Genomic DNA, 25,261 nt, shown 5'->3' on the forward strand with positions numbered 1-25,261 from the left:
GCGTCTGCGCGTTTACTTCTTCACAAGCTGCTCAAGAGCGTCCATCGAGAGCGACTTGGGGCGCTCGATCGGAAGACCAAGGATACGGTCGAACACGAGCTGGGGCAGGGCACCGAAAGCACGCGACACACCAAAGAGAACCGTGTAGAACTTGAACTCGTCAAGGCCGTACGTGTAGAGCGGCGCACCCGAGGCAGCGTCCACGTTAGGGAAGGGGTTCTTGGTCTTACCGTGCTCCTTGAGCACAGGCGGGGCGAGCTGCGAGATGCGCTGCACAAGCTTGACGGTAGGCGAGCTCTGCAACTCCGCACGCTTGTCACAGTAGCCGTACAGAGCCGTGAAACGAGGGTCGGGCTGACGGAGGACAGCGTGACCGTAGCCAGGCACAACGCGGCCACTCTTGAGCGTAGCCCAGAGAGCGTCCGTGACCTGCTGGTCCGTGGGCGAGTCACCCACTTCACGCTGGACCTCAAGGATCCAGTTGAGCACTTCCTGGTTGGCAAGACCGTGCAGAGGACCAGCCAGACCGTTCAGCGAGGCGGCGTAGGCCAAGTAAGGGTCAGAGAGCGCACTGCCGACCAGGTGGCACGTGTGAGCCGACACGTTACCACCCTCGTGGTCACCGTGCACAGACAGGTAGAGACGGAGGTAGTCCGTCAGACCCTCCTTGTCGCCGTAGCCGAGCATGTGCGAGAAGTTCTCGGCAAAGTCCATGCTGGGGTCAACGTGCTGCTTGCCATCACCCTTGCCGAACACGTTGAAGTAGATGCGGGCGGCAATGGCAGGGAGACGAGCAATCAGGTCAAGCGTGTCCTCGAGGGTAGGCTGCCAGAACTCGGTCTTCTTCACACCAGCGTTGTAAGCGGCAGCAAACTTGCTGTCGTGGTTCAGCGTCGACACAGCAGCCGAGAACTGCGTCATGGGGTGAAGCGACTTGGGGAACGTGTCAATCACCTTCTCCACGAAGCTAGGGAGCTTGGCACGGGACATGAGGTCCTGCGAGAGGCCCTTGGCCTCCTCAGCCGTCGGCACCTTGCCGGTCAGCAGAAGCCAGAGCATCGACTCGGGCAGCATCTCATCACCAGGGCGGCCAATGTCCTTGGCGGTGGGCAGCTCCTTCTGGCACTGAGGGATGCTCTTACCGTGGAAGGTGATACCACTTTCGGCGTCCAGAACCGAGCCCTCCCAGAGCATGCACTTAAGGCCACGCATACCACCGATCAGGTGGCCAACGTTGCTCTGGCCAAGAGGAGCCTCGGCGTACTGCGACTTGATGCGGGCCAATTGTTCACGCTTGGCAGGCACAATTTCGCCGACAGCCTCAGCAAGAGACTTCGTCGACGAGTAGCGCACCGACGTAGCGGCGGCAGCAAACTGGCGAGGAGCCGTCGCCGACCGGAGAGCAGCACGGGGGATAGTGAGGGACAGCATCTCGGAGATATGTATGGATGGGAAAAAACCAACGTGTCGTCGATCGACTCGCCCGTCTTATATCAAATGCAGCACGCCCACCCGGACCGTGTGTTCGGACATTTATCCGGCCGAACTGTGCCAGCACGAGCCCACCTGTGGGCACCGCATGGTCACATGCACCGAGAATCGCCTTCCCTGCCACGTGGCTTCACATCCCTGTACCAAGGCGCCCGGCACGCGGGGCTGACACGCGGGGGCCGCGGCGTTATGTAGGGTTTTATAAGGACGTGCATGGGCCGCCCATGACATTCGCTTGTAGATCTAGTTCGGAGAAAAAATGCCACTTGGGCGTTCTGAGCCCGTGCGCGTCCTGCTTCTTCGACAGCCCGTGCCTGTTCATCAGGGCACAGACCCATACCATCACGCATTTGGAACTCTCCGCACGTCCTTTCGTGACCCCGCTAGCCCTGACACGTCAGGCGCTGCATCATGCGCACCCAAGAATGATAATAGCCTGACATCCCCGGCGCACACCACGAACGAGTCGCGACCTGACCCTGACTTGTTTGCGAACGACGATCTTTATCTTGTGACGCACCACATGCGGCCCCATGAGCTCAAAGATGTGGAATTCCGCGTTGTCAGTTTTCCAATCCTCACGCATGTCACAGTACACGCAGATGAATTGGACCAGGCCCTACTTGGCATGTACCACCATACCACCCACTATGATGGTGTGATCATGACCAGTCAGAAAGCCGTTCAGGCATGGCAACAAGCGTGTGTGCGCGTAAACCAAAAGCTATATGTACAGCAAGACATCCACCCAGAGCGCATGAGGGTGCTGGGCCAAGTGCCTTTTTACGTCGTAGGGCCAGCCACCGCCAAGGCCTTGCGACACATCGAGGTGGCCACCCCTTTTCAACCAACTACCATACATGGTGCGGAAGCGGGAAATGCCGAGAGCCTGGCTCTGCACATGATGCGAGATATGAACCAAAGCCGACACCCACGGCGCTTCTTGTACCTTGTCGGTGACAAGCGTTCGCCGGCCCTGATCAACACATTGCAGGCTCACAACGCACCTGTCACACTCGATGAATTGGTCGTGTATGCGACGGACAAAAACCCGGGCTTTGAAGACAACTGCGCCCTTCTTGCGCGCGATATTCCCCGGCACACGTCTGATGAAGCCCTGTCCGGCTCAAGGCCGTCATCTACGCAGCGGCAGCGAGAACATCATGGAATAGTAGGGCATACGCAAGAAGAACACCTTGATGCGCACACCCCGCCCGCGTCAGCACCCACAGAAGTCCGGCCCGACTGGATCGTGTTTTTCTCGCCCAGCGGTGGTAATTACGCCCTGCAGGAACTCGTTCAGCGTCGATGGATTGTGTCGCAGGAAGCTCATCAGGGGTGCAAAGTGGCATGCATCGGTCGGACGACGGCGCAATGGGTGCATGAGACCCTGGGATTCGAGCCACATGCCATTGCGGCTCATCCGACACCGGACGCACTGCAAGAGGCGATTTTTCGTGATTTGATATAGAATGCATGAGGTATGGTACGGCATCTGCATCATGGAGAGGATGGCGCTGGAGTATGCTTGTCATGCCACATGGCATACTGAACGAGGATGACCAGATCAAAAACAAGAGTACCACTGCTGCCCAACAAGAAAGGTAGACTTTCAGACAGGTACTCGTACCTGTCGGGTCCCACGGCTTTGGGATTCGAGAGAATGCTGATCGAATACAAGAGATTGGCGAAAAATGCCAGCAAGAACAGAAGCATCGATAATCCGCGCACAGAACGGCGCTGGAAATTCGTCCATATCTGTGGTAGGCGCGATGTCATATACAACACCGTGCAGAACCAAGCAAAGATGCGGCCAATGATGACGCTGAAAGGGGGCGCAGGGTCTTTCCGACCGCGTCGCGGCGCGTTCCAGAGCTCCATATCGGGTATGTACAGCAGGATGGGATGGCGCACGGCAGGAGGTATAGGGGTCGTCGTCGACGTGTGTGCCAGGACGTGAGGCTGGGCCACAGGATCCACGGAAGCAAGGGCGTCAGGCCTGCTGGATGGGCCCACCGAGACAAAGAAGCCAATTCCCAGCAAAGCCACAGTTGCACCTCGCCGTATTGCGGCCTTTCGTCCACGCGCACGACCTCGAGCGGATGATGACACGTCTTGGTCCATGGATGCGGGCGCCAAGGAGGTATGCGCTTTCGAACGTCGACCACGTTCCACTGAGGCCGCTGGCTTGCTCGTTACATCATCTGTAGATTCACTTTTTCGCGGAGCGCGTGTTCGCCTCGACGGACGATGCGGTCTGACGCGGTACACCATCCATGGATCCAGGGACCTCGCGCGCAGTGTTTGCCGCGACATGCTCGGAAGCACATGCCGAGATCTCGAAGTAGATGCCATCGCCGTGGTACCTGTGGTCGAGGTGTGAGCTGGCCTGTACAACGCCCCTATCAGGGGCGAGCGCTCCGTAGGGAACGCGGGTGAAATGCGTGGAGGAAGCGGCTCCCGGTAGTAGAGAGCGTATTGTGTACACAGTGTTACATCGACCAAAAGCATGTAAGCAGCAATGACCATTTGTATCGGCAGCTGGTTCGTGAGAAAGGCGCCTACGAGGTTGGTCAGGTCACCGAGCGTCCATTGAAGTAAGAACACAAAGGACAGGCCTTCTACGCTCTTCGTGCGGAAGTTTTGGTAGATCTGTGGCGTCTGTGCAAAGATCCAAACAAAAAGACTGGCCGTGCCCGAGGCACCGGAGACAGCCTCGCGCGTGATACGGGGCAGCACGGGTATCATGACACGCAGCGTCTCACGGCCAGGCGCAGGAAGCAGTGGCGGAGTGGGTCGGTGGTGGGGAACGGGCCATGCCACGTGATCGAATCGACACGAGGGGCCAGACGGCGTCTGTCCACCCGCGATTGTCTCTGGCAGGGAGCCAAGATGAACCGTCGCAATGCTCCCATGCCAGAACGCTATGCGGTGCTGACTGATCATGCATACCCATCTTCTACGTCGGCGAAGATGGGGCCGCGGAATGCTGTATTTGAGAAGCCTTGGCGGTCTGACTCACCCTTTGAGAATCCATACGAAATGTCTGCTCAGGAGCCTGGCGCCCCCAAGAAGGACGCACAGAACAGCTTTGTAAGTCTGTTTTCAGGGACATCCGCCCAGCAGAGCTCGGCGGCGGATCTTGAGGAGCAGAACGATGCGCGCCTCTCAGGTCTGAGCGAGCGTATCAAGCTGCTCAAGGACATTTCGACGGGCATCGGGAAAGAGGCGCGCGAATCGACCGCGGAAATGAACTCTCTGAACGACCTGTTTTCCAACGCTAGCTCCTTGCTAGGCAACACATTTCATAAGATGACGGTCATGGCGCGCCGACAGCGCGGCTGGTTCTGCAATATGATGCTGTTTATCATGCTCGTCATATGGATCTTTGTGTTCCTTTGGTGGTGGCGAAAGTAACTGTGCTGGAATATACCCTCTATACGATGTGGCTATGTATGCGATCACTGTGTAACTTCGCCGTCCGGCGTGGTTGTATATATGCCACCACCGCGGCATGCATCAAACGCAGGAAGGCACGACAAGTATCTGCACCATGTACATGCCTTGGACGGATCATCACTGCGGTAAAAGTTGAGCACGAGCGCCACGAGAAATGCAATCAAGAGTATGACACCGACCAAACGACACACCCAATTTATGATCATGTGTGACCGCGACGGATGGATGGACGGTGCAAACACCAAACCGCCCAGGATGCCAATACAGAATCCGCCAATGTGCGAAAAGTTGTCGAGGCCGGGCAGCAGTCCTAACGCCAGGCCAATAATGGCAAAAATGATCGACACGGTCAATCGAGTCTTGGGCTTCATCTCAAACTTCCAATTGTAAATCAAATCAATCATTTCAAAACTGATGCATGTGTACACAGCGCCCGATGCACCCAGCGCAGGCTGTCCAATGAGCCCAAAGTTGCCGCCTAGCAGATTACCTCCGATGCCTCCGGCCATAAAGACAATCGCATATGCTAGCGAGCCGATCAGTTTTTCAATCTGGCCGCAGAGAGTCAATAGTACAATCAGATTGAAGAGAATGTGCACGATACCGGCATGGACAAAAATGGCGGAAACAAATCGATAGCCCTGGTTCGGATCCGTGGCATCCTTCAAGCCACATATGTCTGCAAGCGAGCACAGCTCATCCCTCTGAAATCGGGTTTCTCGCGTCGCCGTGTGATTGAGACATGGGATCATGTTGGTGGGCGGCAAGCCCGGTACGTTGCGCATGCAGGGCGCGAATCGTGCTCCGAATGATATAAGGAATTCCGCGGGGGGTCCAATCATGGGCTGTACGCTTGGGTGTACTTGGACCGCTTCGCCCGTGCGCTGCTTGGACAAGATGAGCTCAGCGATAAACACGACAACGACACCAAAGGAAATGAGCCATGTCACAAACGGATACCTCTGCCGTCCAACGCCACGTTCACGCTCATCGATTTTTTGCTTCAGTTTGTCTTGGTTAGACCATGTAAACTTTCCCTCTTTCTGGGATGGCATCTCAAGGCTCTCATCAGCGGAACCCATAAGGTGAGTACGGGACGCTGTGAGATGGTCTGGGTATATAGGATGCTGTGTCTGCCAATGATGTGACTCATCAAGGTCGTTCTCAGCATACTTTAAGGGCAGATCTGTTTCGCTCATGCCCCAGTCATATGGTTTCCGTGTGTCCTCATACATCGGCACAGCAACGGTGTCTCGATGACTCGAATTCACAGGCAGCAAGTGCGCTGGCTCATGAAGACTGATGCTTGATGCATAGTCTGATGCATTCTTCAGGCAATAAAACCTATTCCTGTCAAAAGCCTCATCAGAAGAGGGATGTGACACAACCAGATCATCCACGTCCTGATAGGGCCGAGTCCGCGCCACAGACATCGGCCGGCCATTTTCTGCTCGAAACACTGTTGGTGGAAAGTCGCCATGTGAACTGGATCCATGTTGTAAGTGCTGCTGGATCTTGGCATAAAGATCCGGCTCCGAGGTCATGCTGGGTGTATACGGCTACAATGCGCACGTCCAATTCATGTAAGGTCTACAAGTCAACTTCCCCTCCAAAGTAACACTCCACATATGTGTTGTATTATGTAAGTGACCCTGCACGCCTAGATGATGCCTGCCGCCGGCTCTGCCTCGCCATGACGACGGCTGGCGATGGGGCGGTTCTGCGTGTCAAGCGTAAACGCGCTGACGATCCAGTCGATGCATTTTTGTTCCAGTTTCACACGCAATCGCACCTCGCAAAACGCCGTGGCACGCAGCCGCATCATCCGCCTGACCAGCCCGGACATGGCATGTTTCGACGGAGAGAGACGGTGAATATAGGCGAGCAGATGGCAAAGGATGCACAAGTGATCGAAGCAGAATGGGATAGTTTTTCGAAAAGAATGAGACTCAAACGCAAGCATGAGCAAGACACAGAAACAACGAGTGTCCGGCGCAAGCATCTACCATCCCATCTTCAAGAGGAGGACAAGGCGCAGGATATGAACTGTTTCTCTGACATGCTATCGGAGTACCTCAGATTGAATCAAGTCTCATTGGAATCCCACGATACGAGTGCGGAGGCTGCAAATGAGTACGTCTTTGATATCTACTATCAAGATACCACGCCTATGACTGCATGGAGGCATCGCGACGCAAAAAACGTGAACTGTGTACCAACAGTTGGACACGCTCGTACCAAGTCCAATAAGCCACATTCATCAGTACCTATTAGTGGCAAGGGATACGACACAGGACCATCCACAACCACAGCCCCTGGCTTTGAGCATTTGCAAGACCCAGAAGAGGATGTAGACTGGATGCATGAAGCCTCCTTCTATCCCGTGCATCTACGCACAACAATGGATGAAAATGGACACACTCTCGTAACAGCTGTGCCTATCGGTGCTCAAGGACTCGCAGAAAATGACCTGATGTTGGAAGAAATCGAGTCTGGAGCGGACTTATGTGACGACGACGAGGACAGTAATGATGAAGATTTTTACCGAAATGATTACCCGGATCAAGACGAGTGGGACGCAGACAGTGATACAGAGTGGTAGTTTCCTGCGCACAGCTCTACGAATGCATATACCCTATTATTACTCATATCACTCATGCGCATGCTGCCGATTGTAGTACGACAGGCAGAATGGCAACAGTTCTTGATTTCAAGATCATTGAAGGATTCAGCAAGGAAATACTGGCATTACTCTGATTGAGAGCCTTGGTTGAATGCCTTGCGGATGCAATCGCGCATGTCTTTATGACGAGTTATGCTGCATTTTTCCTGGAAAGTATGCACTTGCCTGTTGTGATGCTTGGGGATCGCGATGGTTTCGATCGTTTCTTTGTACTCCTTTTCCAATGGCGACATTGCTATAGAGGGTATCGAGAAGTATGGGGGTCAGCGGACATGAAAGGACCGCAGGGGCTCCGTATAGCTCACATTGGAACCGGAGTCTTTTCATGTTGAGCCGATGCTGTGTTGGTTTTCTGCTTTTCTCCCTGAAATTCCAATTGTGGTCATGACACCAGCGAAACAAACATCTACGCCCAAGTTTGGGCGACCTTAACATATAACCCTTTGCTTTGTACACCTTTCCTAACAACTATCATAAATGGCCATGTCCTCCACAATCGATATACGCAGCTTGTGAAGGAAGATGTGAGAGAATGTCCACTGGACGAATGACTGATAGGCAAAACATCTAGCGAGACGATAGCGACTGGGCAACTTGGCGCGCATGCTTCTCACAGTACATTTTTTGATTCATAGAAAAGTAGTCCGTGAGCTGAAGTAGGCACGGACCTGAAGCGGCATCCGAGTAGGCACATACCATGCACGTTGGGTGGTAGCATTCACCCTTGGACGTCTTGCGAAATATGCCGGTAATACCTCGGCCACATGCGTGACATACTGTACCGCTGCGGACTTGATAGTGCCACAGACATAACAATTTCCCTTGATACATGAAAATGTCCGTTTTTGCTAGTTTATCATCGCAGTCTGAGCAGCGAACACAGTCGGGATGGTATATGCCGAGTATAGAATTGTCTTTACCGCAGATCTTACGGCCTTCCACGAATTGATGGCATCGCGTGCAGCAAGAAGAATCGGTCGGCTCTGAGACAGAATGTGCTGTGTCTTGCACTTGAACGACAGAGGGATTGTTGCACATGACAAGCTGGGACTTACATCGCAAGGATCGAAGTTGAGACTCACACTCTTCGTGCAACAAAGCCGCATTGTCTTCTCGTTGATGTTCAGTCATTGGCTCTGCTGCATCACTCAAATACTCGTCGATGATATTCAAATGCAAATGATTCTCGGCTTCACGTACGTCAGGGAGCGGCTTGGCACACTGTGGCTGGCGTTTTTGTGCAAGCATGGTTTGAGATGCATGTGGCATGGGATCATCTTCGTCGTCACTGTAAAACCCATCCCCGGACCAGAATGCCATATCCAGAGCATCGAGACCCGACTGCCGATACGGTTTTAATGAGGGCTCAATAGACAGTGCAGGCGAAGCCCGGGCAGCAAGCATGTCTTGGGCTTGATATGACATGGAGCTGGGCGCTGGGGTAAGGGGCAAAGAAAAATTGCTTGTATTTGTTGAAGACATACTCATAAGTGATGCTGAGCTTTGTTGACGAAGAGCGCCTGATGTATTCAAACGCAGCTTTGGAGTGATGGGTGAAATATGCACAGATGTAGGGGCGGAAGATTGGACGACTGGACTGCTTGTTTCACTGCTGGATGGGGTGTTCATTGGTACCATTGTGGGTAAAGTGGGTAAAGGAGTAGAACCTGTGCGAACAGGTATGATGGACGTAGGCGTCATTGTCTGTGTGGGGAAAGTATCGTGCACGGCCTTGGCAAAGCGCGGAAACCGGCCACAACTCAATCGCGACTGGGTCCCGTACATACTAGTATCTTGGTCGCACTTAGGTAGAAATTGGGACTGAGGGATCGAGATGTCCCTATGATCTTTGTGGGACAAGAGTATCGGAGACACGTTTTGGCGTTGATTTTGCAGGAACTGCTGCTGAAGTCGACGCCGGCTTGCCACACCAATACCCGCAAAGTTTCTCTTATCGAGACTCTCGAGTATAGGCGCTCCGCTCTCGGTCATGGTATAGGGTCTGACCAACGGTGCTAAATTTTGGTGTCGAGACCAAGGCCAAGTCTAGAAATTGCTCTTTGACTAGATGTCGACAGCCCTTGGAATTTCAGCTTACGCCTCCTTGCAGATCCAACCCAAAAATACGACTGCTTATATAAAATCGCATTGATTACCTCCATACGGCATGTATGCAACTAGGGACAGGAATATGGAGCGTTGTAAAAAGTGCATGAGGGAAAATCAACGCTCACACCTTAACGTTGTCGTGGTCTACACAATATCCATAAACAATGTGACTAGGTGTAGCATGCAGCCAGCGAAGCATATTCATCAATAATACATGTTAATTTTCGTGTTTCTGGGTGGGCACACCCGTCTCGGTGGGACGGCCGTCTCCTGAGTACACCATGTCTAATGGTTGATGCGCGGGAGGCGCTGTTGATGATGCTGCTGAGCGTACCTCTACCGTTGAAGTACTGGGAGTAGGTGGAGCCGTAGTTGTCGACGTAGCATTTTCCATCTTTGGACGTTTTTCGTCCATAGAGAAAGACGATGTCGATGGCATAGGGCTTGTCGCGAAAGAGTTTGCTGTAGACTGTGGCACTGGAACACCACTGGGAGGACCCACATGATGAGGGAATTCATGATGGGGAGACACGTCAAGAGATACAGCAGGTTCACTAGGTCGCTTCTCCATAGAAAAGCGACGTGCCTCATTGCTTGAGTGGCTCATGTGTGAAGTAGGCTGTTGTTGTAGCTCATGAGACAGCGTAGCTGGCACAGATGAGGTGCTCGCTGCATGACCATTGGGTGTGGCCGCCGGGGTGGCAGCATGTTCCAATCGGCGATCCACCATCATACCTGGGGCCGCCGGCGCATTTGTTGACCTAACAGTTGGTGGGGGCATCGCAGCAGCGTGCGCCGAGTACGGCGTATTAGGTGAATGGAACATACCGGGTGTGGTCGGGGCCGGCGTCGGGGAAGTAACAGAGGCGGCTGTCGAATTTGGTGTCTGTTGGCATGCCGCATGGGCTGTAGGCAGGACCGTAGCTGGATGGTGATAGTGCGAATGGTGCTGCGGGTACGAATATGAAAGGGAGGTATCCGCTGAGTTGCTTGTCGCTGATGTATCATGCGCAGTCGTCTGCCCTGGACTGCCCCAGTGACTGTGAGGTAAACTAGAATGCAGCGGCAGACTCGCAGTACTGATGTCACTGCTGCTGACGTCCTTGACTGGGGTATTTACCCCATTTGCAGGCATGCCACCATAATGACGGTGCACCTGGCGCTCTTGTGCAGCGGCCATCACTGCAGCTGTACGTGGATAGTTGTCGGGGTGGTACAAGAACGACTGGATGTTCGGCTCAAAAAGTGGATAGAGAATGTCAATGATACCGTGTTGCTCAGCCAGTTGCTTGGCACGATTGAATGCGATCCACACACCCTTGAGATGCATAGCACCCACCTTGACGACAATGCGCTCCTTCTCATTTTTCAAGATACCATCACGTTTACCACGTGACATGCCACAAACATTCAGCAACTTGGTACCATTTACCATATTGTTATCATGGCGACGGGCCACACACACGCCCTTCACGTCAACCTGGAAGCACAGAGTACCTTCATCTTCCCACAAGGTCGTGGTGACACGATGACGACCCATCCATGGCACAGGTGTGGTGTACTGCGGCGCTGAGCCGTAAGACGAAGCTGCCATCATGGCACCAGATGTCATGCCACCCGGAGCGGCTGGAGAAGTTGCATTAGCCGAGGTAGTTGTCATAGACAGAGGCATAGCTGCAGCAGATGGTGCATGGTGTGATGGTATGTGTGCAGGAGTGTGTGGGTTGTAGCCTGCATGGGGCATCATGCTGCTCATAAAAGGGGCATGATAAGCGGGACCGGAGGTGGCAGCAGCAGGGTAATGTGGTGGGTGGGTTCCGTAATGCGAAATATGCCCGAAATAGTTTGGATAAGGCGCATAGGCGTGTCCCGGGTACGATGCACTGTACATGGGGTGCTGTGCTGCCGCGTACGTTGCAGCATACGGTGATGTCATTGGCGACAATTGAGTGCTTGGAAACGAGCTCGCCATATGGTGCGAGCTCTGGTTGACACTATCCGGTTGCTGTTGATACAGCCCAGCACTCGACGCATGGCCACCGACGTGCGGATCAGAGCAAGCCAGTGCGGTAGATGCATGTCCATGCAAGGCAGGTGCACCAGAATGGCTGGCCGTAGGGGCCTGGGGCTGCGGTGCCGGCGGCGCTGGTTGCTGTGGTGCAGCGTGCATTGAGGAAATACCACCATAAGGCGAGGCAGCCGCGGAGGCGGCAGCGGCCGTTGCTGCCGTAGTGGTAGAGACAGATGGGCTGGCAGTAGACATGCTCGTGGCGTCAACGAGGCCCGATCAGAAATGAATTAGTATCAGCGCCTTGACGAATGAGCTAACTCAGTGGCTAGTAAAGATCGACTTGCACGTATGCAATGCAATGTGGGGATGCGGAGGTCACGAAACTGTCAGCGAGCGTTTTACGCCCAAAAAATAACGTGAACCTAAAACCGAAAGCCTCTGTATGTAGAGAGGATGCGATGCGTATTACCGTTGCAGGCACTCGCATTTGCATCTGCTTCGTATGCTCGGTAGCTACGAACACATTCGCCAATCAGATATTGCATACAGTATGCCAGCAATGCAGCACGTAGCATATCACGTGGATAGCATGTGCGGTCACGACCCTGGGTGTATATGTGTGATATCGTAAGCATGTAATGACCGTGTGCCTGCAAGTGGTGCAGCGTCCCACCTCCATTCCAGCTCGTCCAAAAGCGTGCACACATTGCAGCTTAATTCTACCCTTTGAGCAATGGAGGACGCGGCTGCAGCACACGAGCCACCTTCCAAGATAGAGGTGGTGGAACACAGGGGCGTGCCGTCGCAAGAGCCCGTGCACCGCCCGGACCTCGAAGAGGTGCCGAATGAGCCCCAGGCACAACTCACTGAGCCTGTCGAACATGAGCATACCAGAACAGTCATGCCAGAGTCGCATGCACCTCAAGGCGAGGAAAGCTCACATCCTGAACAAAACGTTGAAGCACTGCCACCTGCGGGCTCTGGGCGCGTGGTCCCTTTTGCGCCCAAGGACGTGGACCCAGGCACAGTGGATGCCGCCGAACAAGCTCAGGCCCAAGGTGCCATAGCACAGGAACGAGCTCATCAGCTTGAAATGGATCGCTTGCTTTGGATTTCTTTGCCTAAAAATGACCAACTGGATTACCATATTGAGCATGATAACTCAGACGAATGGCCGGAGCTCAACGAGCCTGGGCCCTCGGGTTTCAGCAACCGCGGTCAAAAGTTGCATGCGCATAATGGTGTGCGTTGGATGCATCGCGGAAAACTTGGGACGTGGACTGAAAGGCGCAGTGACTATGAGTTGCGAGAACGTGAAGAGCGTCGGATCGACGCCTTTCAGCATGCAAGTGTGGATGCTATGCTAGAGGCGGAGGCAACCGGACCAGGAGGCATGGGTGGTATTTGGCGAACACAAGTCCTACCAAAGCGACGTGGACGACACAGTGATCATTATGCGTCAAAACGCGCCAAAACACAGCTTTGGGATCCTCAAGCCAAATACGACCTCGTGGAAGATGCATGGGAGGAGGATGACAAGAATGCACGACATGCATCCACCCTTGCTTTTTCGCTACTAGTGCCTGTTCTCACGGCCAGAGGTCTCTTGGAAAGCAAACTGCTGAAGCAAAGCTTCCGCAACCCGCACCTGACGTCTCTCAACCGAGCGGCTTTGAATTTGATTGAGAATGAACATGTCATGTATCGCGCTCTAGGGCGATGCTTTGACACTATGGAGCATTTAACCGGAAAAGAAGGACCCGTGCCGGTGAAACACGACCAGCACCATACAGATGTCACCGTGCCTATGGACTACGTCCCGCCCTTGGCTCATATGAATGACCTATTTATAACGAACGAGGGTTTTACTGTCCCTGTTTCGTCCTCAGAACACGAAAATGAAACGAATTCGACGTACACACTTTCTGCGGATGAACAGCGAGAAATTGTGTACTCGAGCTTACAGTGCCTGAATGATTTGCATGCTGACAGCCGCGAGTACATGGAACGACTAGGCGAAGTTCGTATGATGCTGGCAGAGGTGCGACGCGACAGGAATCATATGTGGGGGATTATTCGGAAATGGGCCTTGGAGCGTGAGAGCCTAGATTATCAGGCAAGCTTACGTCAAAGAAGGCATCGAGCTGGAATGGATGATATGGTTGATGCATCATCTTCTCATGAGGCCGCCCATGAAAAAGTACATCACATGAACGACAATGCTCCTGAATCTGAATCAAGGCGGACTGAGTGGTCTACGAGTAATCGAAATCGGGGGAAACGACGTTCTGGTCGATAGCGCACATACGATGTCACTTAGCATACTTTTTTCCTGTGCCATGAATGGATAAGATGCGCGAGTTTTCTTGACGGAGAGTGGAGGCAAAAAAAGAAGCTTCCGCGCCGGGAATTGAACCCGGGTCTGGGCCGCGCCGTTGGAATGACAAGGCCCCGTCATAACCACTAAACTACGCAGAACAACCTGTACAGCAGTCTGAGAGCAGGAATACTTGATTGGTAAGGAAAGGGAAACATGCCCAAAAGTGAACACTTCCGCGCCGGGAATTGAACCCGGGTCTGGGCCGAATTTGCTACTGACAAGGCCCCGTCATAGCCACTAAACCACGCAGAATTAGTAAACGTGCGTGAAAATGTTGCTGTATAACAAGCCCGAAGTTTTCATGGGTCTCGTGAGCTGTCGACCCTGGGGCGAATCCCAGGCGATGCGACATCAAAAAGCTAGGGCCGCCTGGGGCTCGAACCCAGGACCTCATCTTCATCGCCTTATCACGTAACGTGTAGGAGAGACGCATTCTACCAACTGAACTAACGGCCCAATCACCTATGCGAATGTCACATAAGGCATATAAGAAAAAAAAGGTCACGACTACTACATTTTCTTGCATCGCCCGTGCGCTGTGCGACCTTATCCAGCGCGACACGCGTGGCTACCAGTATGGAGCAAAAAACACGTCATACATATGCCCTTCCCTCATCTAGACGAGTGAGACTTTCTACACCAGAATCCTCATCTGGAGAAGCAAAGACAACACCACCATCGCCGCGAGGACGAGGCATTCTGCTTCCACCAGCCCAGTACGGACGTGCTGCAAGTCCCACACCGCTCAGCCAGTCTCTGCCCAACGACTTGGCATTAAATACACGTAACTATACCCCAAAAGAGTGGGCTCTTATCGGTATTGATCGCAAAGACTCATCTTCAAAATTTGCCGTGGTGCTGTTGCATTGGCCTTCCATGACACTGTACACTTGGCCCTTGGACCCAAAATCTCCCGAAAAACAGAGTAACTGCTTCATCACGCCCTTGGGTCAGAAGGAAAACATGCAGCATGATACCAAACTGGTGCATCAAAGCTTGTCCGTGCTGGAGCATGCGGTGCGGGCATGGATGCGGTATGTTCGAACCAAGTCGGCATCCCAGACGGGCAGTGTGTCAGTCACGCATGCCGAAATCGTACAGATTTGCCAAATCCTAGGGCTGGAACCGGCTTCGCAGGAGCAGCGCCTCCAGTATTTGCAGGTACAGCAACTCCCGCTATTGCCGCGTTCGAGACCGTCGTCTCGGAGCAGTTCGCCTCTGAAGAGCCCCTCTTTCGGCATGGCTTCTGCCACCGACAAGGCGCCAGACAACTCCCCATAGGCATGCACAGAGAGCGATCTTTTGTCGAATGCTTCTCGTCTTATTGCAGCTATCTACGAAGAAAAGAAATGGTCCTATTCATAACGATATTTTTGGGAGATGTTCCTTGTCTGACTTATCCCATCACATAATATGCATACAAGTGGCATTAGAGCGTACGGCAAAAGTGGCATGCATCGGCCTTGTCTTCGTCGCTCATGACTGCCTGGACGATCGCAGGGACCAAAATTAGAGCAAGGAACACGAGCCAGGCGAACAGGAACACAATCGAGTACCGCATCACAATCGAGCGGCGCTGTGCACGTTGACGAAGCGAGTAAATAGGGGCGTGGATCTGTTTGGACGGGCGGAGCCAAAACAGCGCAGTCGAGTGGATCCTGTCAATAAATGGCACAGCCAGGGGGATAGAAAGAGCAAACATGAGCAGGTGTGCATTGATGAAGTCGGCGGAGAACTGACTCATCTCGATGATCTTTACAATGTATTCGCGCAGGGGCTGACTGAAGGCGCTGCCACCAAGGCCACGACCGTACCAGCGACCAGTCCACCACGCGCGGTTCGTCTCGTCGTGCTTGAATTCACGCGAAATGACAATGCCCGTGAGGAACTTGAAAATGGCACGCTGGATCGCAATCATGGCGACGATACCCAGCACCGTGTTGGCCGAGTTCCAGTACTCAATGTACCAGAAGAATTCGAGCACGGCAAACAGACCAAGGATGGCAAGGCCATGAGCCAGGCTCGCCATGACACTGCCAAACTTCGCGCAGCACGATTGCAGCGCAGGGCCAAAGAAGAGTGACACAAAGAAGAGCACCAGCAGTACCACGGCATTCCATGCAATCGGCACCAACACGATAATGGCCAGTCGCGCGATACCGCCCTGGAACTCGCCATCCTCAAACGTGAGACCCGGTGCTGGGAAGCTTTTCACGTACGCGTACGTGACGGCAAAGATGACCGCCACCATCGTGGGCATCAGCAGCTCGTGGATCAGGATCGTCTTCCAGCTGGCACGCGGCAAGTCAGCCACGAGCTTTTCACTCGGGTGGCCCAAACGCTTGCGCTTGTAACCCGTGATGCGCGTCCGACTAAGACGGCAGTAACCGATCCACGAATTGGCGTGGCTGCGACTGTTGCCACGGCCCATCCAGCGCAAGAACTCGCGATAGTCGATAATGAAATCAGAGAACGAAAATTGGTGGGGATTGAACAGGAATGGAGCCACACACAGCGCCACGAGACTGACCCAGAAGTAGATGAGATGCGGCATCCACACAGTGAGCGTAGCGTAGAACAACATCAGTAGGTACTGCAAGCCGGAGTAAATTGATGGACCAGCGAATCGCGAGTACAGTAGCGCAAAGCTCAGACGTGTGGTAGCAAAGCCACGACCCGTCGCGATGTAACGCGCACCACCAAACGTCAGGTTCGTGATGAGAGAGTGCGAGTAAATTTGTGTCGTAAAGATTTCGAAGAGCGGACTCATCGACACGAACTGCTTCATCAGACGTACCAGCGCAAAGACGGCACCACGCTCCGAGAGTTCCTGGAGGAATAGCGGCAAAAAGGCAATCATGAACACGAGCAGGATACTAATGACTGTACGCTGCACCCAGTACACAATCGGGTTCAAGTAGTAACACTCGCCCTGACCCAGCACAAAGGGAATGCCCTGCGTGTCAGGGCACACTTCCAGCGTCGAATACAGCGAACCGATGAACATAAGTGCAAACATAAACAGATGTACCGCCAAAATGACCATGATGTTGTTGATGTGGAAACCAGGGTGGCCATAGTAGAACGTCAGGAAACGATCCACGGGCAGTTGCGTACCAAAGTAGTAGTATTCACGCGACAGAATTTGCTCGCCCATACCGTTGCCCAGCTTGGTAATAAAGTTGAGAATGGTACCAAAACCAAGGTCACGACCCTTACCACACTGGTAGTACTCCGAGTGCTTGATACGACCGCCACGCTGGAACACCATCATACCAGCATAGATATCCTCGTTTAGATGCAGACCCTTTTGCGCCTTGGACACACCACCACGCGTTGTCATGTACACCGAGTTCAAAAAGTCAGGGTGACCGTAGTGGAACTTACCACCGATCTGGGCCATACCACGCGCAGCCATAGTACCGAAGGTTTGCTCCTTACCAGCTGCCACATCACCAAGAATACCGATGTTTTCCGAGAAAATGTACTCCTTCGAGCCCACAATTGCCACAGGCGCCTTGCTAAAGACGTTGTAAGCTGGGCCGTAGGGGTTCTCGGCTGGCATGTCGATCGTCTCAAACTCGGCAAGGACGTTACGGATCTTGAGACATTCCTCCAGATAGTTGTCTTGGTTAGCATCAATCAGCTGCAGGAATTCACCACGATGGAAGATGACGGCATGGTTCTGGTTGTCCGACTTGCCGTCACCCAAAATCGGGTTGCCAGGCAGCTCGATACGGAACTTGGGACGACGACGACCAGTGGGGAGCATCTCGCAGTAGCCATCGACCAACGCCGAGTACCATCGAGACTCGCCGCCCTCCTTGGGCGATGGTTCTTCATCCAAGTAGGCAATCAGCAGATCGGGGTAAGCACGCAGCAAGAATTCAGTGTTCTCAATCTCTTCCTTGTTGAAACGCGAGTAGCGCTGCATCGAAATTACGAATTTAAATTTGCGGTGGCTCATGCGTTCCAATTCTTGCTCGAGGCGCTCCGTGTTACCACCGAACAACTGCACAATTTCAGGGTTCTCGACACGGTACAGCAGCTTGATGGCCTTGTTGTAGTTCATAAAGCCACTCACCGTTCGGTACAACGTCTGTGCACGCAACGACGACCAAATTCGCGTACGCAGTGTGTATTCTGGCGCAGCCGACTTGAAACCAATGCAATAGAACGGCAGATCATCTGTCTTGCCGCCCTTGAGATTCGACTTTTCGTCTTCAAAGCCAAACGGAGCATCGCCTGCAAAGTTGCCTGACTCTTCAGCAAGAATCTTGGTGTCCTTCACGAAGTTGTCCCATTCGACAGGATGCAGTTGCTTCAAGTACTCGAGCAGTGTAACACGCGTATTCTGGTCCTCTTCACGGATAATCTCACGCAGCGACAGTAGAATTTTTTCACCGTAATGCGGTGTCAGCACTGAGAAGGTTGGCATCGCATCGACAGGCAACGGCTCTGGAATCGAGGTCATGAGGGACTGTGCGAAGAAGCTGATACGCCGCTCGGCCTCTGAACCCTTGGGGAAGAACTCGGGCCTGGGGCCAGAGTCAAGCTGGTTCAAGAAGAACGGCGGAGCACGCAACGTGCGCTTGTGAGGCGAGTTGTCCGCCGGCACCTGGTGATACAGCAGACGCTGAACGTGGTCGATCGACAGCAGATGTTCACGGTACATGGAAATGATGATGGCGTTCCATACCTGCGACACAAGCACCTTGGGTTTGTACTTGACTTCCATATCGGCCGTAGCGAGGATCTTGGAGTAGATTCGCTTTGGCAGACGTTGATAAATGTCAGACCAAGGCGTCCACACGGACAGACCAAGATAGAACGCCCAGCCCAAACTAAAGACGGTGCTCCAAACGACGTACCATAAGAAGGTATCGAGGAAGAACAGGCACAGATCCATCAGCATCATGGCTGATAGAGCGAACGTCGGCTGCAGTGAGCACAGATGCGTGCCAAAGTAGCGGTCATGGCATTCTTGCACACGCATCGTGACAAGCACACCGAACGGATCCTTGAATGACAGGGCCAGGAAGTAGTAACTTTCCGTGAGCTTGCAGCCAAACACAAGGACCCATAACAAAATCGAAAAGAAGCGACGTGACAAAGGGAGGGGTGCGTACGACGCAGTAAACGTCTGGTTCGCCATGTACTTGCGTCGGCGCCATGCGACACGGTCGCCGAACAGGTAGCCTGACGGCACGATCGAGAAGAATGCAGTGAGGACCGAAGCGACAGCCATTTGTACGACGGAAATCACGTAGCCCACATGACCGTCTTTGTTGAATCCGAAAACATAGACGGCCGGGGCAATCATGAGCGCCATACAGATACCGAGGAAAACCAGGCGGCCAAATAGGTGGTTCGTATTGTTCCAGGTGGTGGGGATATACATCACTTCAACAAGCGTGCCGCAGATCATAAAGAACGTCGACACGGCGCCTCCTAGGGCTGATGCACTGAGCTTCTCTGCATCACTTGGCACCTTGTCAGGCTCGTACGCTTTAGGCGCGTTGTAAGCCATAAAGTACCAGTACAGTGATACGTGGAAAATCCAGATGCGATTAAAGTTGACAAGGAGATGCAGGAACGAACGACTCTCTTTGTATGTCTTGAAAAACGCCCTGTCCCAGTCAATTTTGTCAAACTTCATGAAGCGCTGTTGCGGTGGTACATCCACCAGACGCGTTCCATCCTTCAGCTTGATGCGCTGGATGCCCTCTGAGTACCAGAAGAGCTGGTTCACGTCATCGTATCCGATGATTCGGTCGTGGTCACGCTCCTTCTTCACAAACTTGCCGTCAATCACCTCGAACACCTGATCACGCAGAAAACGATACAAAGGCTTGACCACAGAATGTAGGTACAGACCCTCGGGCACCGGGTCCATGCGGCCCTGGCACTCAGGCGAGCGGTAGTAGTCGTCGGCGCATTTAAAGATGAAGCACAGGCACTCGGGCACAAAACGCACCTGACTTCCCTCACCCCAGCACATGAGATACAGGGCAAGTTGTCGCACGCGGTCATAGTCGCTCATGCGATACATGGCATCACGCCAGCGCGCGCGCGCATTTTCGAGTGATTTGGTGCCAAAAAGAGTGGACCCACGCTTGGAGGCATTGCCGCGCTGTGCCATGCTAGCTGCGCGTGCGAGACCTGGGTTTTGGATCTTGCCGATAGCGTCGTCGAGGTCGAGTTGGGCGGCAAAGTACCACTTGCGGTAGTTGGCGTGTTCGCCACCGATGTAGTCGGCGTGCAGGGTCAGCAAGGCCTGCTGTGGGCTCATACGACTAGCTCGCGAGTCGAGCAGAATCATGAGGTGATCAAACATATTGCGCATGTTATCACGCTGGAAACCGAATTTGTTGGCGAGGTCGATAAAGATGTCCTCGATCTCTTCCTTCGAAAGCGGGATCTGCATATCCACGGTCCAAGCAGGGTATGGCTCGCGCTGACGAACACCAGAGGCAGCGACCTCGTGGTATGCCAAGGCGGATGCCTGTGCAGGAGGGTGCTGGTACATACCAGTCTGGCCGCCATACATGTCGCCCTGCTGTGTGTCGTTGGCGTCTAGACTAGTCGTAGAATATGGCGCAGTACCACCGCCTGCATAATATGGATTTTGTTGAGCAGGCGACTCGGCGAAGCCGCCCTGGTATTGAGGATTCATGATGAGGTGTTGGCCGAATCAAGGATCCCACACAGAGATTCCAGTTCAGGCAACACAAAGACGAGAGGGCCTTATTCGAACGTCCGCTGAACAGAACTACCAAAGAGCACGCACGCCAGCTGGTGGTCCGGTAGCAAGCGATTCACCAAAGGGTCCGAACTGTCAGTCGGTCGCTAGGAAAATGGTGCGCACGAGAAGCGCTCGAAAGTCTTTGGCCGTGGCTAGTCGCCCCTGGCGAACGTCGCGCGTCCTCGTCGGTCGATGCATGCACGAGCCTGACCAGTCATACAACATCCAACAGCCAAGCAACGGCCTGCATGTCAATAGAAAATTGCAAATATGCACGTCTGCACATGACACAGCCGCAAGGTGCGCCCTGGCCTGCATACTCCTGCAGAATAGAATGTCAGCTGACGTACTGGGCGAGCTCCGCGCCTGGAGGGCATCAGCGCGTGTCAGACAGGCATCGAATAGAGGTGGGCTCCTAGGGACAGGTCTACATGGCTGCGGCTACGGCAGCAGGGGCATCCATGGGTGGTGCTGGCCTCCGAGAGAACTTGAGGCATGCGCCATCCGTGGGATAGATAGTAGCAATGATCATCACCTTCTCACTCAAATCCGTGCGCTTGTGTTCCCAATTCATCAGCACAGAGGCTGCGCCAATCACGGTCACAAGATGTTGCATGGCGTACTCCTTGCCGATGCAATTGTGCGGTCCGTTGCCGAACACCAAGTAGTTCTTGGGGTTTTTGGCAGCGGGCGAGTCGGGGCCCTCGAGCCAGCGCTCCGGCAAGAATTCGTCCGGCGATGGATATGCGGCGGGGTCGTGCAGACTGTTCCAGAAGCTGGGGATGACCATACTACCTTTGGGAGCCGTGTAGTCCTTGCTGATAGGGAAAGCCTGCCGCGCGAGATATGGCACCATCAGCACCGGCGGCTTGAGACGCAGACTCTCCTTGACCACAGCACGCGTGTATGTCATTTTTTCCACGGTATCCATCGTCACGGGCGCCTCGACGTCATTGTTGCGTATCGCGTACTGCTCCTCACGCACCTTGCGCAGGATCTCAGGATGGTCAGCGAGGTGCTGGAACAAGTACGTCAGACCGCTTGACATGGCATCTTGCGACGCGAACAGGAAACTCAGCAGCACCATACCGATTTCGCGGTTCGAAAAGTCACGCACCAAGACACGGCGCTGCTCGGCTCCCAGGTCTTCGTTGTTGCGGTCCTCACGCGCATCGATCATGGCGCGGATCCACGCGTCAGTCAGGCACGTCACCTCCTCGCCCAGCGCCATGCGCTTCTTGCTCTCGGCGGCCGTGTGCTCGAACCACTTCATGGCATTCTTTCGTGCTTGAATAGCGCGGTATACCTTGGTGCCCGGAAGGGCAAAGGGGAAGTTGACAAGCTCGAGCGCCATTGTAATGAGCCAGTACTCGTCCGAGATTTGCTTGGCGCCCTGTTCCGAGATATAGTTGCCGCAAAACACACGCAGGGACGTCTCGAGGTTTAAATGACGCAGCGGGAGCATGAAAGGCTCAGCCTCGGACTTGGGCGAAGCCGTCCACAATTGAAAGTGCTTCTTGTAAATGGCCTCTTGGATGGGCAGGTAGATGCCGAGGGCACGGCTCGTAAAGAGCGTGTTGAGTCCCTTGCGGTAGTCGACGTGTGCCTTGCCGTTCAAGAACACCCAGTTGTCGTGACACAGCACTTTTTTGGCAGATGCGACGAGGCATGGCTCCGCGTGCATCGGACTGTTGAGGATCTTGCGCGTGTACTCGGTCGACGAGGCAATCACGATAAAGATGTTGAACACGCTAGTAGCACTGAGCGAGCCACTGTTCCATGCCTCCTGGTACTTTTCGAGCGACGGGTGCAGCGAGTCGGCGAACTTGCCGATCAGCGGGATCGTCCAGGCTGGGCCAGGCAGGCCGCCCTTCTTGACGCGATACACGACCTGCTCCATCGCCAGCAGACTCACTGCGAGGGCCAACACAGTGAATACGACCTGCATGCCGGAAATGTCATGCAGACTCTTTGGCACAACCGAGGCGACGTGATCCGTGATCGTGGAGTTCAGCGCAACTACGCTGTCCCATACCTGCTGGGTCGCATCCGTGGCCATGGTGTAGGGACAAGGGAGCATTCCACCCGCGCCAATGTGCTTTTTATTACGTACGCTGAGGCCGGGCAAGACGAGTCTATAGGCAGGCCTACTAGGCCAATTACATGATGCACAAATCAGGCCACCTGGGCCCAAGGTGCCAAAACATCGAGGGAAGCATGTACATAGAGGGTCATCGCGGGGGAGGGGACGGGTGTTCGGAGCCATGTCCCGGCGGCAGGATGGGATGACTCCGATTGGATACGAGTGGTGCAGGTTTGACAGGAGCTGGGTCGGACGAGCACACGAACGTCGCTGACCGTAGGGGCTGGGCCGGTGGGCGCGTCACCGAGGCACCGGCCAGGGGGACATGGCAGCCCAGCATCTGGGGCAGGTGCTGGGCCCACTGCCCGAATTCGCGCGGCGTGATGCGCCGGCGCTCGCCGTGTGTCACGTTGCAAAATACATGCTCACATAAAAAGCGCGTGACTTCCACGGTGAGGCCTTGGAACGCTTGCATGAGAAAGGCCACGGGCCTCAGCGAAAATGCTAAGAACGAAGCACAGTGCTGGGCAGACGGCTGAGAGAAGGGACTGCGGAGAAATAGCAGATTTAGGAGCACGATGCCCAGCGACCACGTATCCGCCTGCTTCGGATCGTACGTCGATGCCAGGTCGTGCCGGCATTCAAACGCCATGTAGGGATTCGAGCCGCAGTTGAACTCATTCGAGAATTCCGACGTCGTAGCTAGGCCAAAGTCGGTCAGCTTGACCACGACCGAGTCGTGCCCGTCCGTCTGCCATTGATCCTGGACAATGAGGTTTTCTGGTTTGATGTCGCGATGACTCACGCCGTGGTCGTGGCAGAATTGGACAGCGTCGCACATCTGCCCGAAAATGTGGCTGATCAGCTGAAGGCGCGGCGTAGCCAGCAGTAAGTGAGATAGCCGCAGCTTGGACGCCATCTCGAAGGCCGCAGCATGTCCATTCTCACAGCGAGCTGATGCTGTATCGACCGAGTCGCCGCCGATGTGTGTGGCTGACGTGATGCCGATCGACTCGCTCGCCTCCTCGAGCCAGTAGAACATGTCTTTGCCAGGGCAGTACTCCAGCACCAGGAAGAGCCAGTCGCGCGTCTCGTACGTGTTGTGCAGCGTCACGATATTCTTGTGCGGGGGAAGCAACTGGTGGATCGTCGCTTCGAGACGCTGATCAGCCAGCTGATCGGGCGACAGGTCGCGCTTGGATAGGCATTTAAGGGCGTACTCGCCGCCGTCTACGCCCACCTCGCGAGCGAGATACACGACGGCATAGCTGCCACGGCCCAAGAGCTTGACCACCTCGAGGCACTTCAGAAAAGGGTGCAGATCCTGCTCAGAAAAGCCTTCGCTCGATTGCGCCACATGAACGAACTCGCCGTCATGGTGCATACCTGGGCCAATCCGGTCGCCGACGTGCAGAACGTCGGCAGGTAATATGCGGCCAGATTCCGAGACGCTCGCATCGCGCAGGAGATAGCTCTGGTGGCACGGCTCGATGTCCGGCACGTTCATATCGGCCACATCATGGCTGTGAGACGAGCGGCGGGATGAGATCGCCGACATGGTGAAGGACGACATGGACTGCTTGCACGGATGACGCAGTCTGTCGGCATATTCCATCGACAGCGAGTGAGCTCTTGGTGGGACAGAGGGCGGTCCCGTATGGGAGGGAAAGAGTCTCATCTCCGCCACACCATGCTGCGGCGTCGGCTGCGGAGCTAGCTGCTCAGCATGCGCCCATACCGGCGACGATGGCAGGCTGGGCACGCCATCCGACGAGTATGCCGCTCCGTCATCGAGCTCGCGCAGCCAGAGTGAGGGGCGCTTTTTGGGTTCGCGGGCCTGCGCCAGTGTGGCGCGGCCATGGAGTCGGCGAGCGCGTGTCGGGTCCGACCGTAGCGTCGCGGCCACCATGGGCCATTCGTGCGCTGATCGGTCATGCGCTGCATGACGCAACGACGCACGCCCGCAGTGCTTTATCTGTGGTGTACTGTTGATTCGCTGAAGAGAAGATCGGGCATCTGTGAGGTGCGAGGTGCTCGGCATAGCGTAGCTGTGGCGATCCGCGCCGCTGTCGCACCCATCATGAGGATCGCAGAGCAAAGGTGGCGTCACGAGCGGCGACGGGACGTCACGATGTTCCGGGTCCATGTATCACCGTTACACTAGGTAGTCCTATACCCGAGTAAGCATGAAACGACAGAGAACGCCCGCAATAGGTAATGGAAAATAAGATTAGTGCCCGCGCGCCTGTCGCGTTACCGCCCACCGATCCCACAGCCTAGGGCGTTTTTCCTTCCTGGAA

At 54.5% G+C, this 25,261-nt stretch overlaps 13 protein-coding genes and 3 non-coding genes across 16 annotated transcripts; 5 read left to right on the forward strand and 11 right to left on the reverse strand.

Annotated features, from left to right (window-relative positions):
* Positions 1-12: 12 nt before the first annotated feature.
* On the reverse strand, positions 13-1,431 carry MRET_0983 (citrate synthase; the record flags this gene model as incomplete). The annotated part of the gene is made up of 1 exon (XM_027627610.1): positions 13-1,431. The coding sequence occupies one exon, from the start codon at positions 1,429-1,431 to the stop codon at positions 13-15; it is 1,419 nt and encodes a 472-aa protein (XP_027483977.1).
* Positions 1,432-1,750: 319 nt separating this feature from the next.
* Positions 1,751-2,962, forward strand: MRET_0984 (uroporphyrinogen-III synthase; the record flags this gene model as incomplete). The annotated part of the gene is made up of 1 exon (XM_027627611.1): positions 1,751-2,962. The coding sequence occupies one exon, from the start codon at positions 1,751-1,753 to the stop codon at positions 2,960-2,962; it is 1,212 nt and encodes a 403-aa protein (XP_027483978.1).
* Positions 2,963-2,991: 29 nt separating this feature from the next.
* On the reverse strand, positions 2,992-4,239 carry MRET_0985 (uncharacterized protein; the record flags this gene model as incomplete). The annotated part of the gene is made up of 1 exon (XM_027627612.1): positions 2,992-4,239. The coding sequence occupies one exon, from the start codon at positions 4,237-4,239 to the stop codon at positions 2,992-2,994; it is 1,248 nt and encodes a 415-aa protein (XP_027483979.1).
* A 144-nt stretch (positions 4,240-4,383) lies between these two features.
* Positions 4,384-4,908, forward strand: MRET_0986 (golgi vesicular membrane trafficking protein; the record flags this gene model as incomplete). Its single annotated transcript, XM_027627613.1, has 1 exon — positions 4,384-4,908. One exon carries the CDS (start codon positions 4,384-4,386, stop codon positions 4,906-4,908), a length of 525 nt encoding a protein of 174 aa, XP_027483980.1.
* Positions 4,909-4,952: 44 nt separating this feature from the next.
* On the reverse strand, positions 4,953-6,494 carry MRET_0987 (rhomboid family membrane protein; the record flags this gene model as incomplete). Its single annotated transcript, XM_027627614.1, has 1 exon — positions 4,953-6,494. One exon carries the CDS (start codon positions 6,492-6,494, stop codon positions 4,953-4,955), a length of 1,542 nt encoding a protein of 513 aa, XP_027483981.1.
* Positions 6,495-6,643: 149 nt separating this feature from the next.
* Positions 6,644-7,552, forward strand: MRET_0988 (uncharacterized protein; the record flags this gene model as incomplete). The annotated part of the gene is made up of 1 exon (XM_027627615.1): positions 6,644-7,552. One exon carries the CDS (start codon positions 6,644-6,646, stop codon positions 7,550-7,552), a length of 909 nt encoding a protein of 302 aa, XP_027483972.1.
* A 648-nt stretch (positions 7,553-8,200) lies between these two features.
* On the reverse strand, positions 8,201-9,625 carry MRET_0989 (LIM domain protein; the record flags this gene model as incomplete). Its single annotated transcript, XM_027627616.1, has 1 exon — positions 8,201-9,625. The coding sequence occupies one exon, from the start codon at positions 9,623-9,625 to the stop codon at positions 8,201-8,203; it is 1,425 nt and encodes a 474-aa protein (XP_027483973.1).
* A 334-nt stretch (positions 9,626-9,959) lies between these two features.
* On the reverse strand, positions 9,960-12,005 carry MRET_0990 (enhanced filamentous growth protein 1; the record flags this gene model as incomplete). Its single annotated transcript, XM_027627617.1, has 1 exon — positions 9,960-12,005. One exon carries the CDS (start codon positions 12,003-12,005, stop codon positions 9,960-9,962), a length of 2,046 nt encoding a protein of 681 aa, XP_027483918.1.
* Positions 12,006-12,486: 481 nt separating this feature from the next.
* On the forward strand, positions 12,487-14,052 carry MRET_0991 (uncharacterized protein; the record flags this gene model as incomplete). The annotated part of the gene is made up of 1 exon (XM_027627618.1): positions 12,487-14,052. One exon carries the CDS (start codon positions 12,487-12,489, stop codon positions 14,050-14,052), a length of 1,566 nt encoding a protein of 521 aa, XP_027483917.1.
* A 95-nt stretch (positions 14,053-14,147) lies between these two features.
* MRET_t0014 lies at positions 14,148-14,231 on the reverse strand. Its single transcript has one exon. It is a non-coding gene; the product is annotated as a tRNA-Asp (tRNA).
* A 71-nt stretch (positions 14,232-14,302) lies between these two features.
* On the reverse strand, positions 14,303-14,385 carry MRET_t0015. The gene has a single exon. It is a non-coding gene; the product is annotated as a tRNA-Asp (tRNA).
* A 108-nt stretch (positions 14,386-14,493) lies between these two features.
* On the reverse strand, positions 14,494-14,589 carry MRET_t0016. Its single transcript has one exon. It is a non-coding gene; the product is annotated as a tRNA-Arg (tRNA).
* A 120-nt stretch (positions 14,590-14,709) lies between these two features.
* Positions 14,710-15,414, forward strand: MRET_0992 (uncharacterized protein; the record flags this gene model as incomplete). The annotated part of the gene is made up of 1 exon (XM_027627619.1): positions 14,710-15,414. The coding sequence occupies one exon, from the start codon at positions 14,710-14,712 to the stop codon at positions 15,412-15,414; it is 705 nt and encodes a 234-aa protein (XP_027483916.1).
* Positions 15,415-15,562: 148 nt separating this feature from the next.
* Positions 15,563-20,809, reverse strand: MRET_0993 (1,3-beta-glucan synthase; the record flags this gene model as incomplete). Its single annotated transcript, XM_027627620.1, has 1 exon — positions 15,563-20,809. One exon carries the CDS (start codon positions 20,807-20,809, stop codon positions 15,563-15,565), a length of 5,247 nt encoding a protein of 1,748 aa, XP_027483915.1.
* Positions 20,810-21,305: 496 nt separating this feature from the next.
* Positions 21,306-22,937, reverse strand: MRET_0994 (sterol 22-desaturase; the record flags this gene model as incomplete). Its single annotated transcript, XM_027627621.1, has 1 exon — positions 21,306-22,937. One exon carries the CDS (start codon positions 22,935-22,937, stop codon positions 21,306-21,308), a length of 1,632 nt encoding a protein of 543 aa, XP_027483914.1.
* A 172-nt stretch (positions 22,938-23,109) lies between these two features.
* On the reverse strand, positions 23,110-25,107 carry MRET_0995 (serine/threonine-protein kinase; the record flags this gene model as incomplete). The annotated part of the gene is made up of 1 exon (XM_027627622.1): positions 23,110-25,107. One exon carries the CDS (start codon positions 25,105-25,107, stop codon positions 23,110-23,112), a length of 1,998 nt encoding a protein of 665 aa, XP_027483913.1.
* Between the last annotated feature and the right edge of the window lie 154 nt (positions 25,108-25,261).

The sequence above is a fragment of the Malassezia restricta genome, chromosome II (assembly GCF_003290485.1).
Source record: "Malassezia restricta chromosome II, complete sequence".
NCBI lineage: Eukaryota > Fungi > Basidiomycota > Malasseziomycetes > Malasseziales > Malasseziaceae > Malassezia > Malassezia restricta.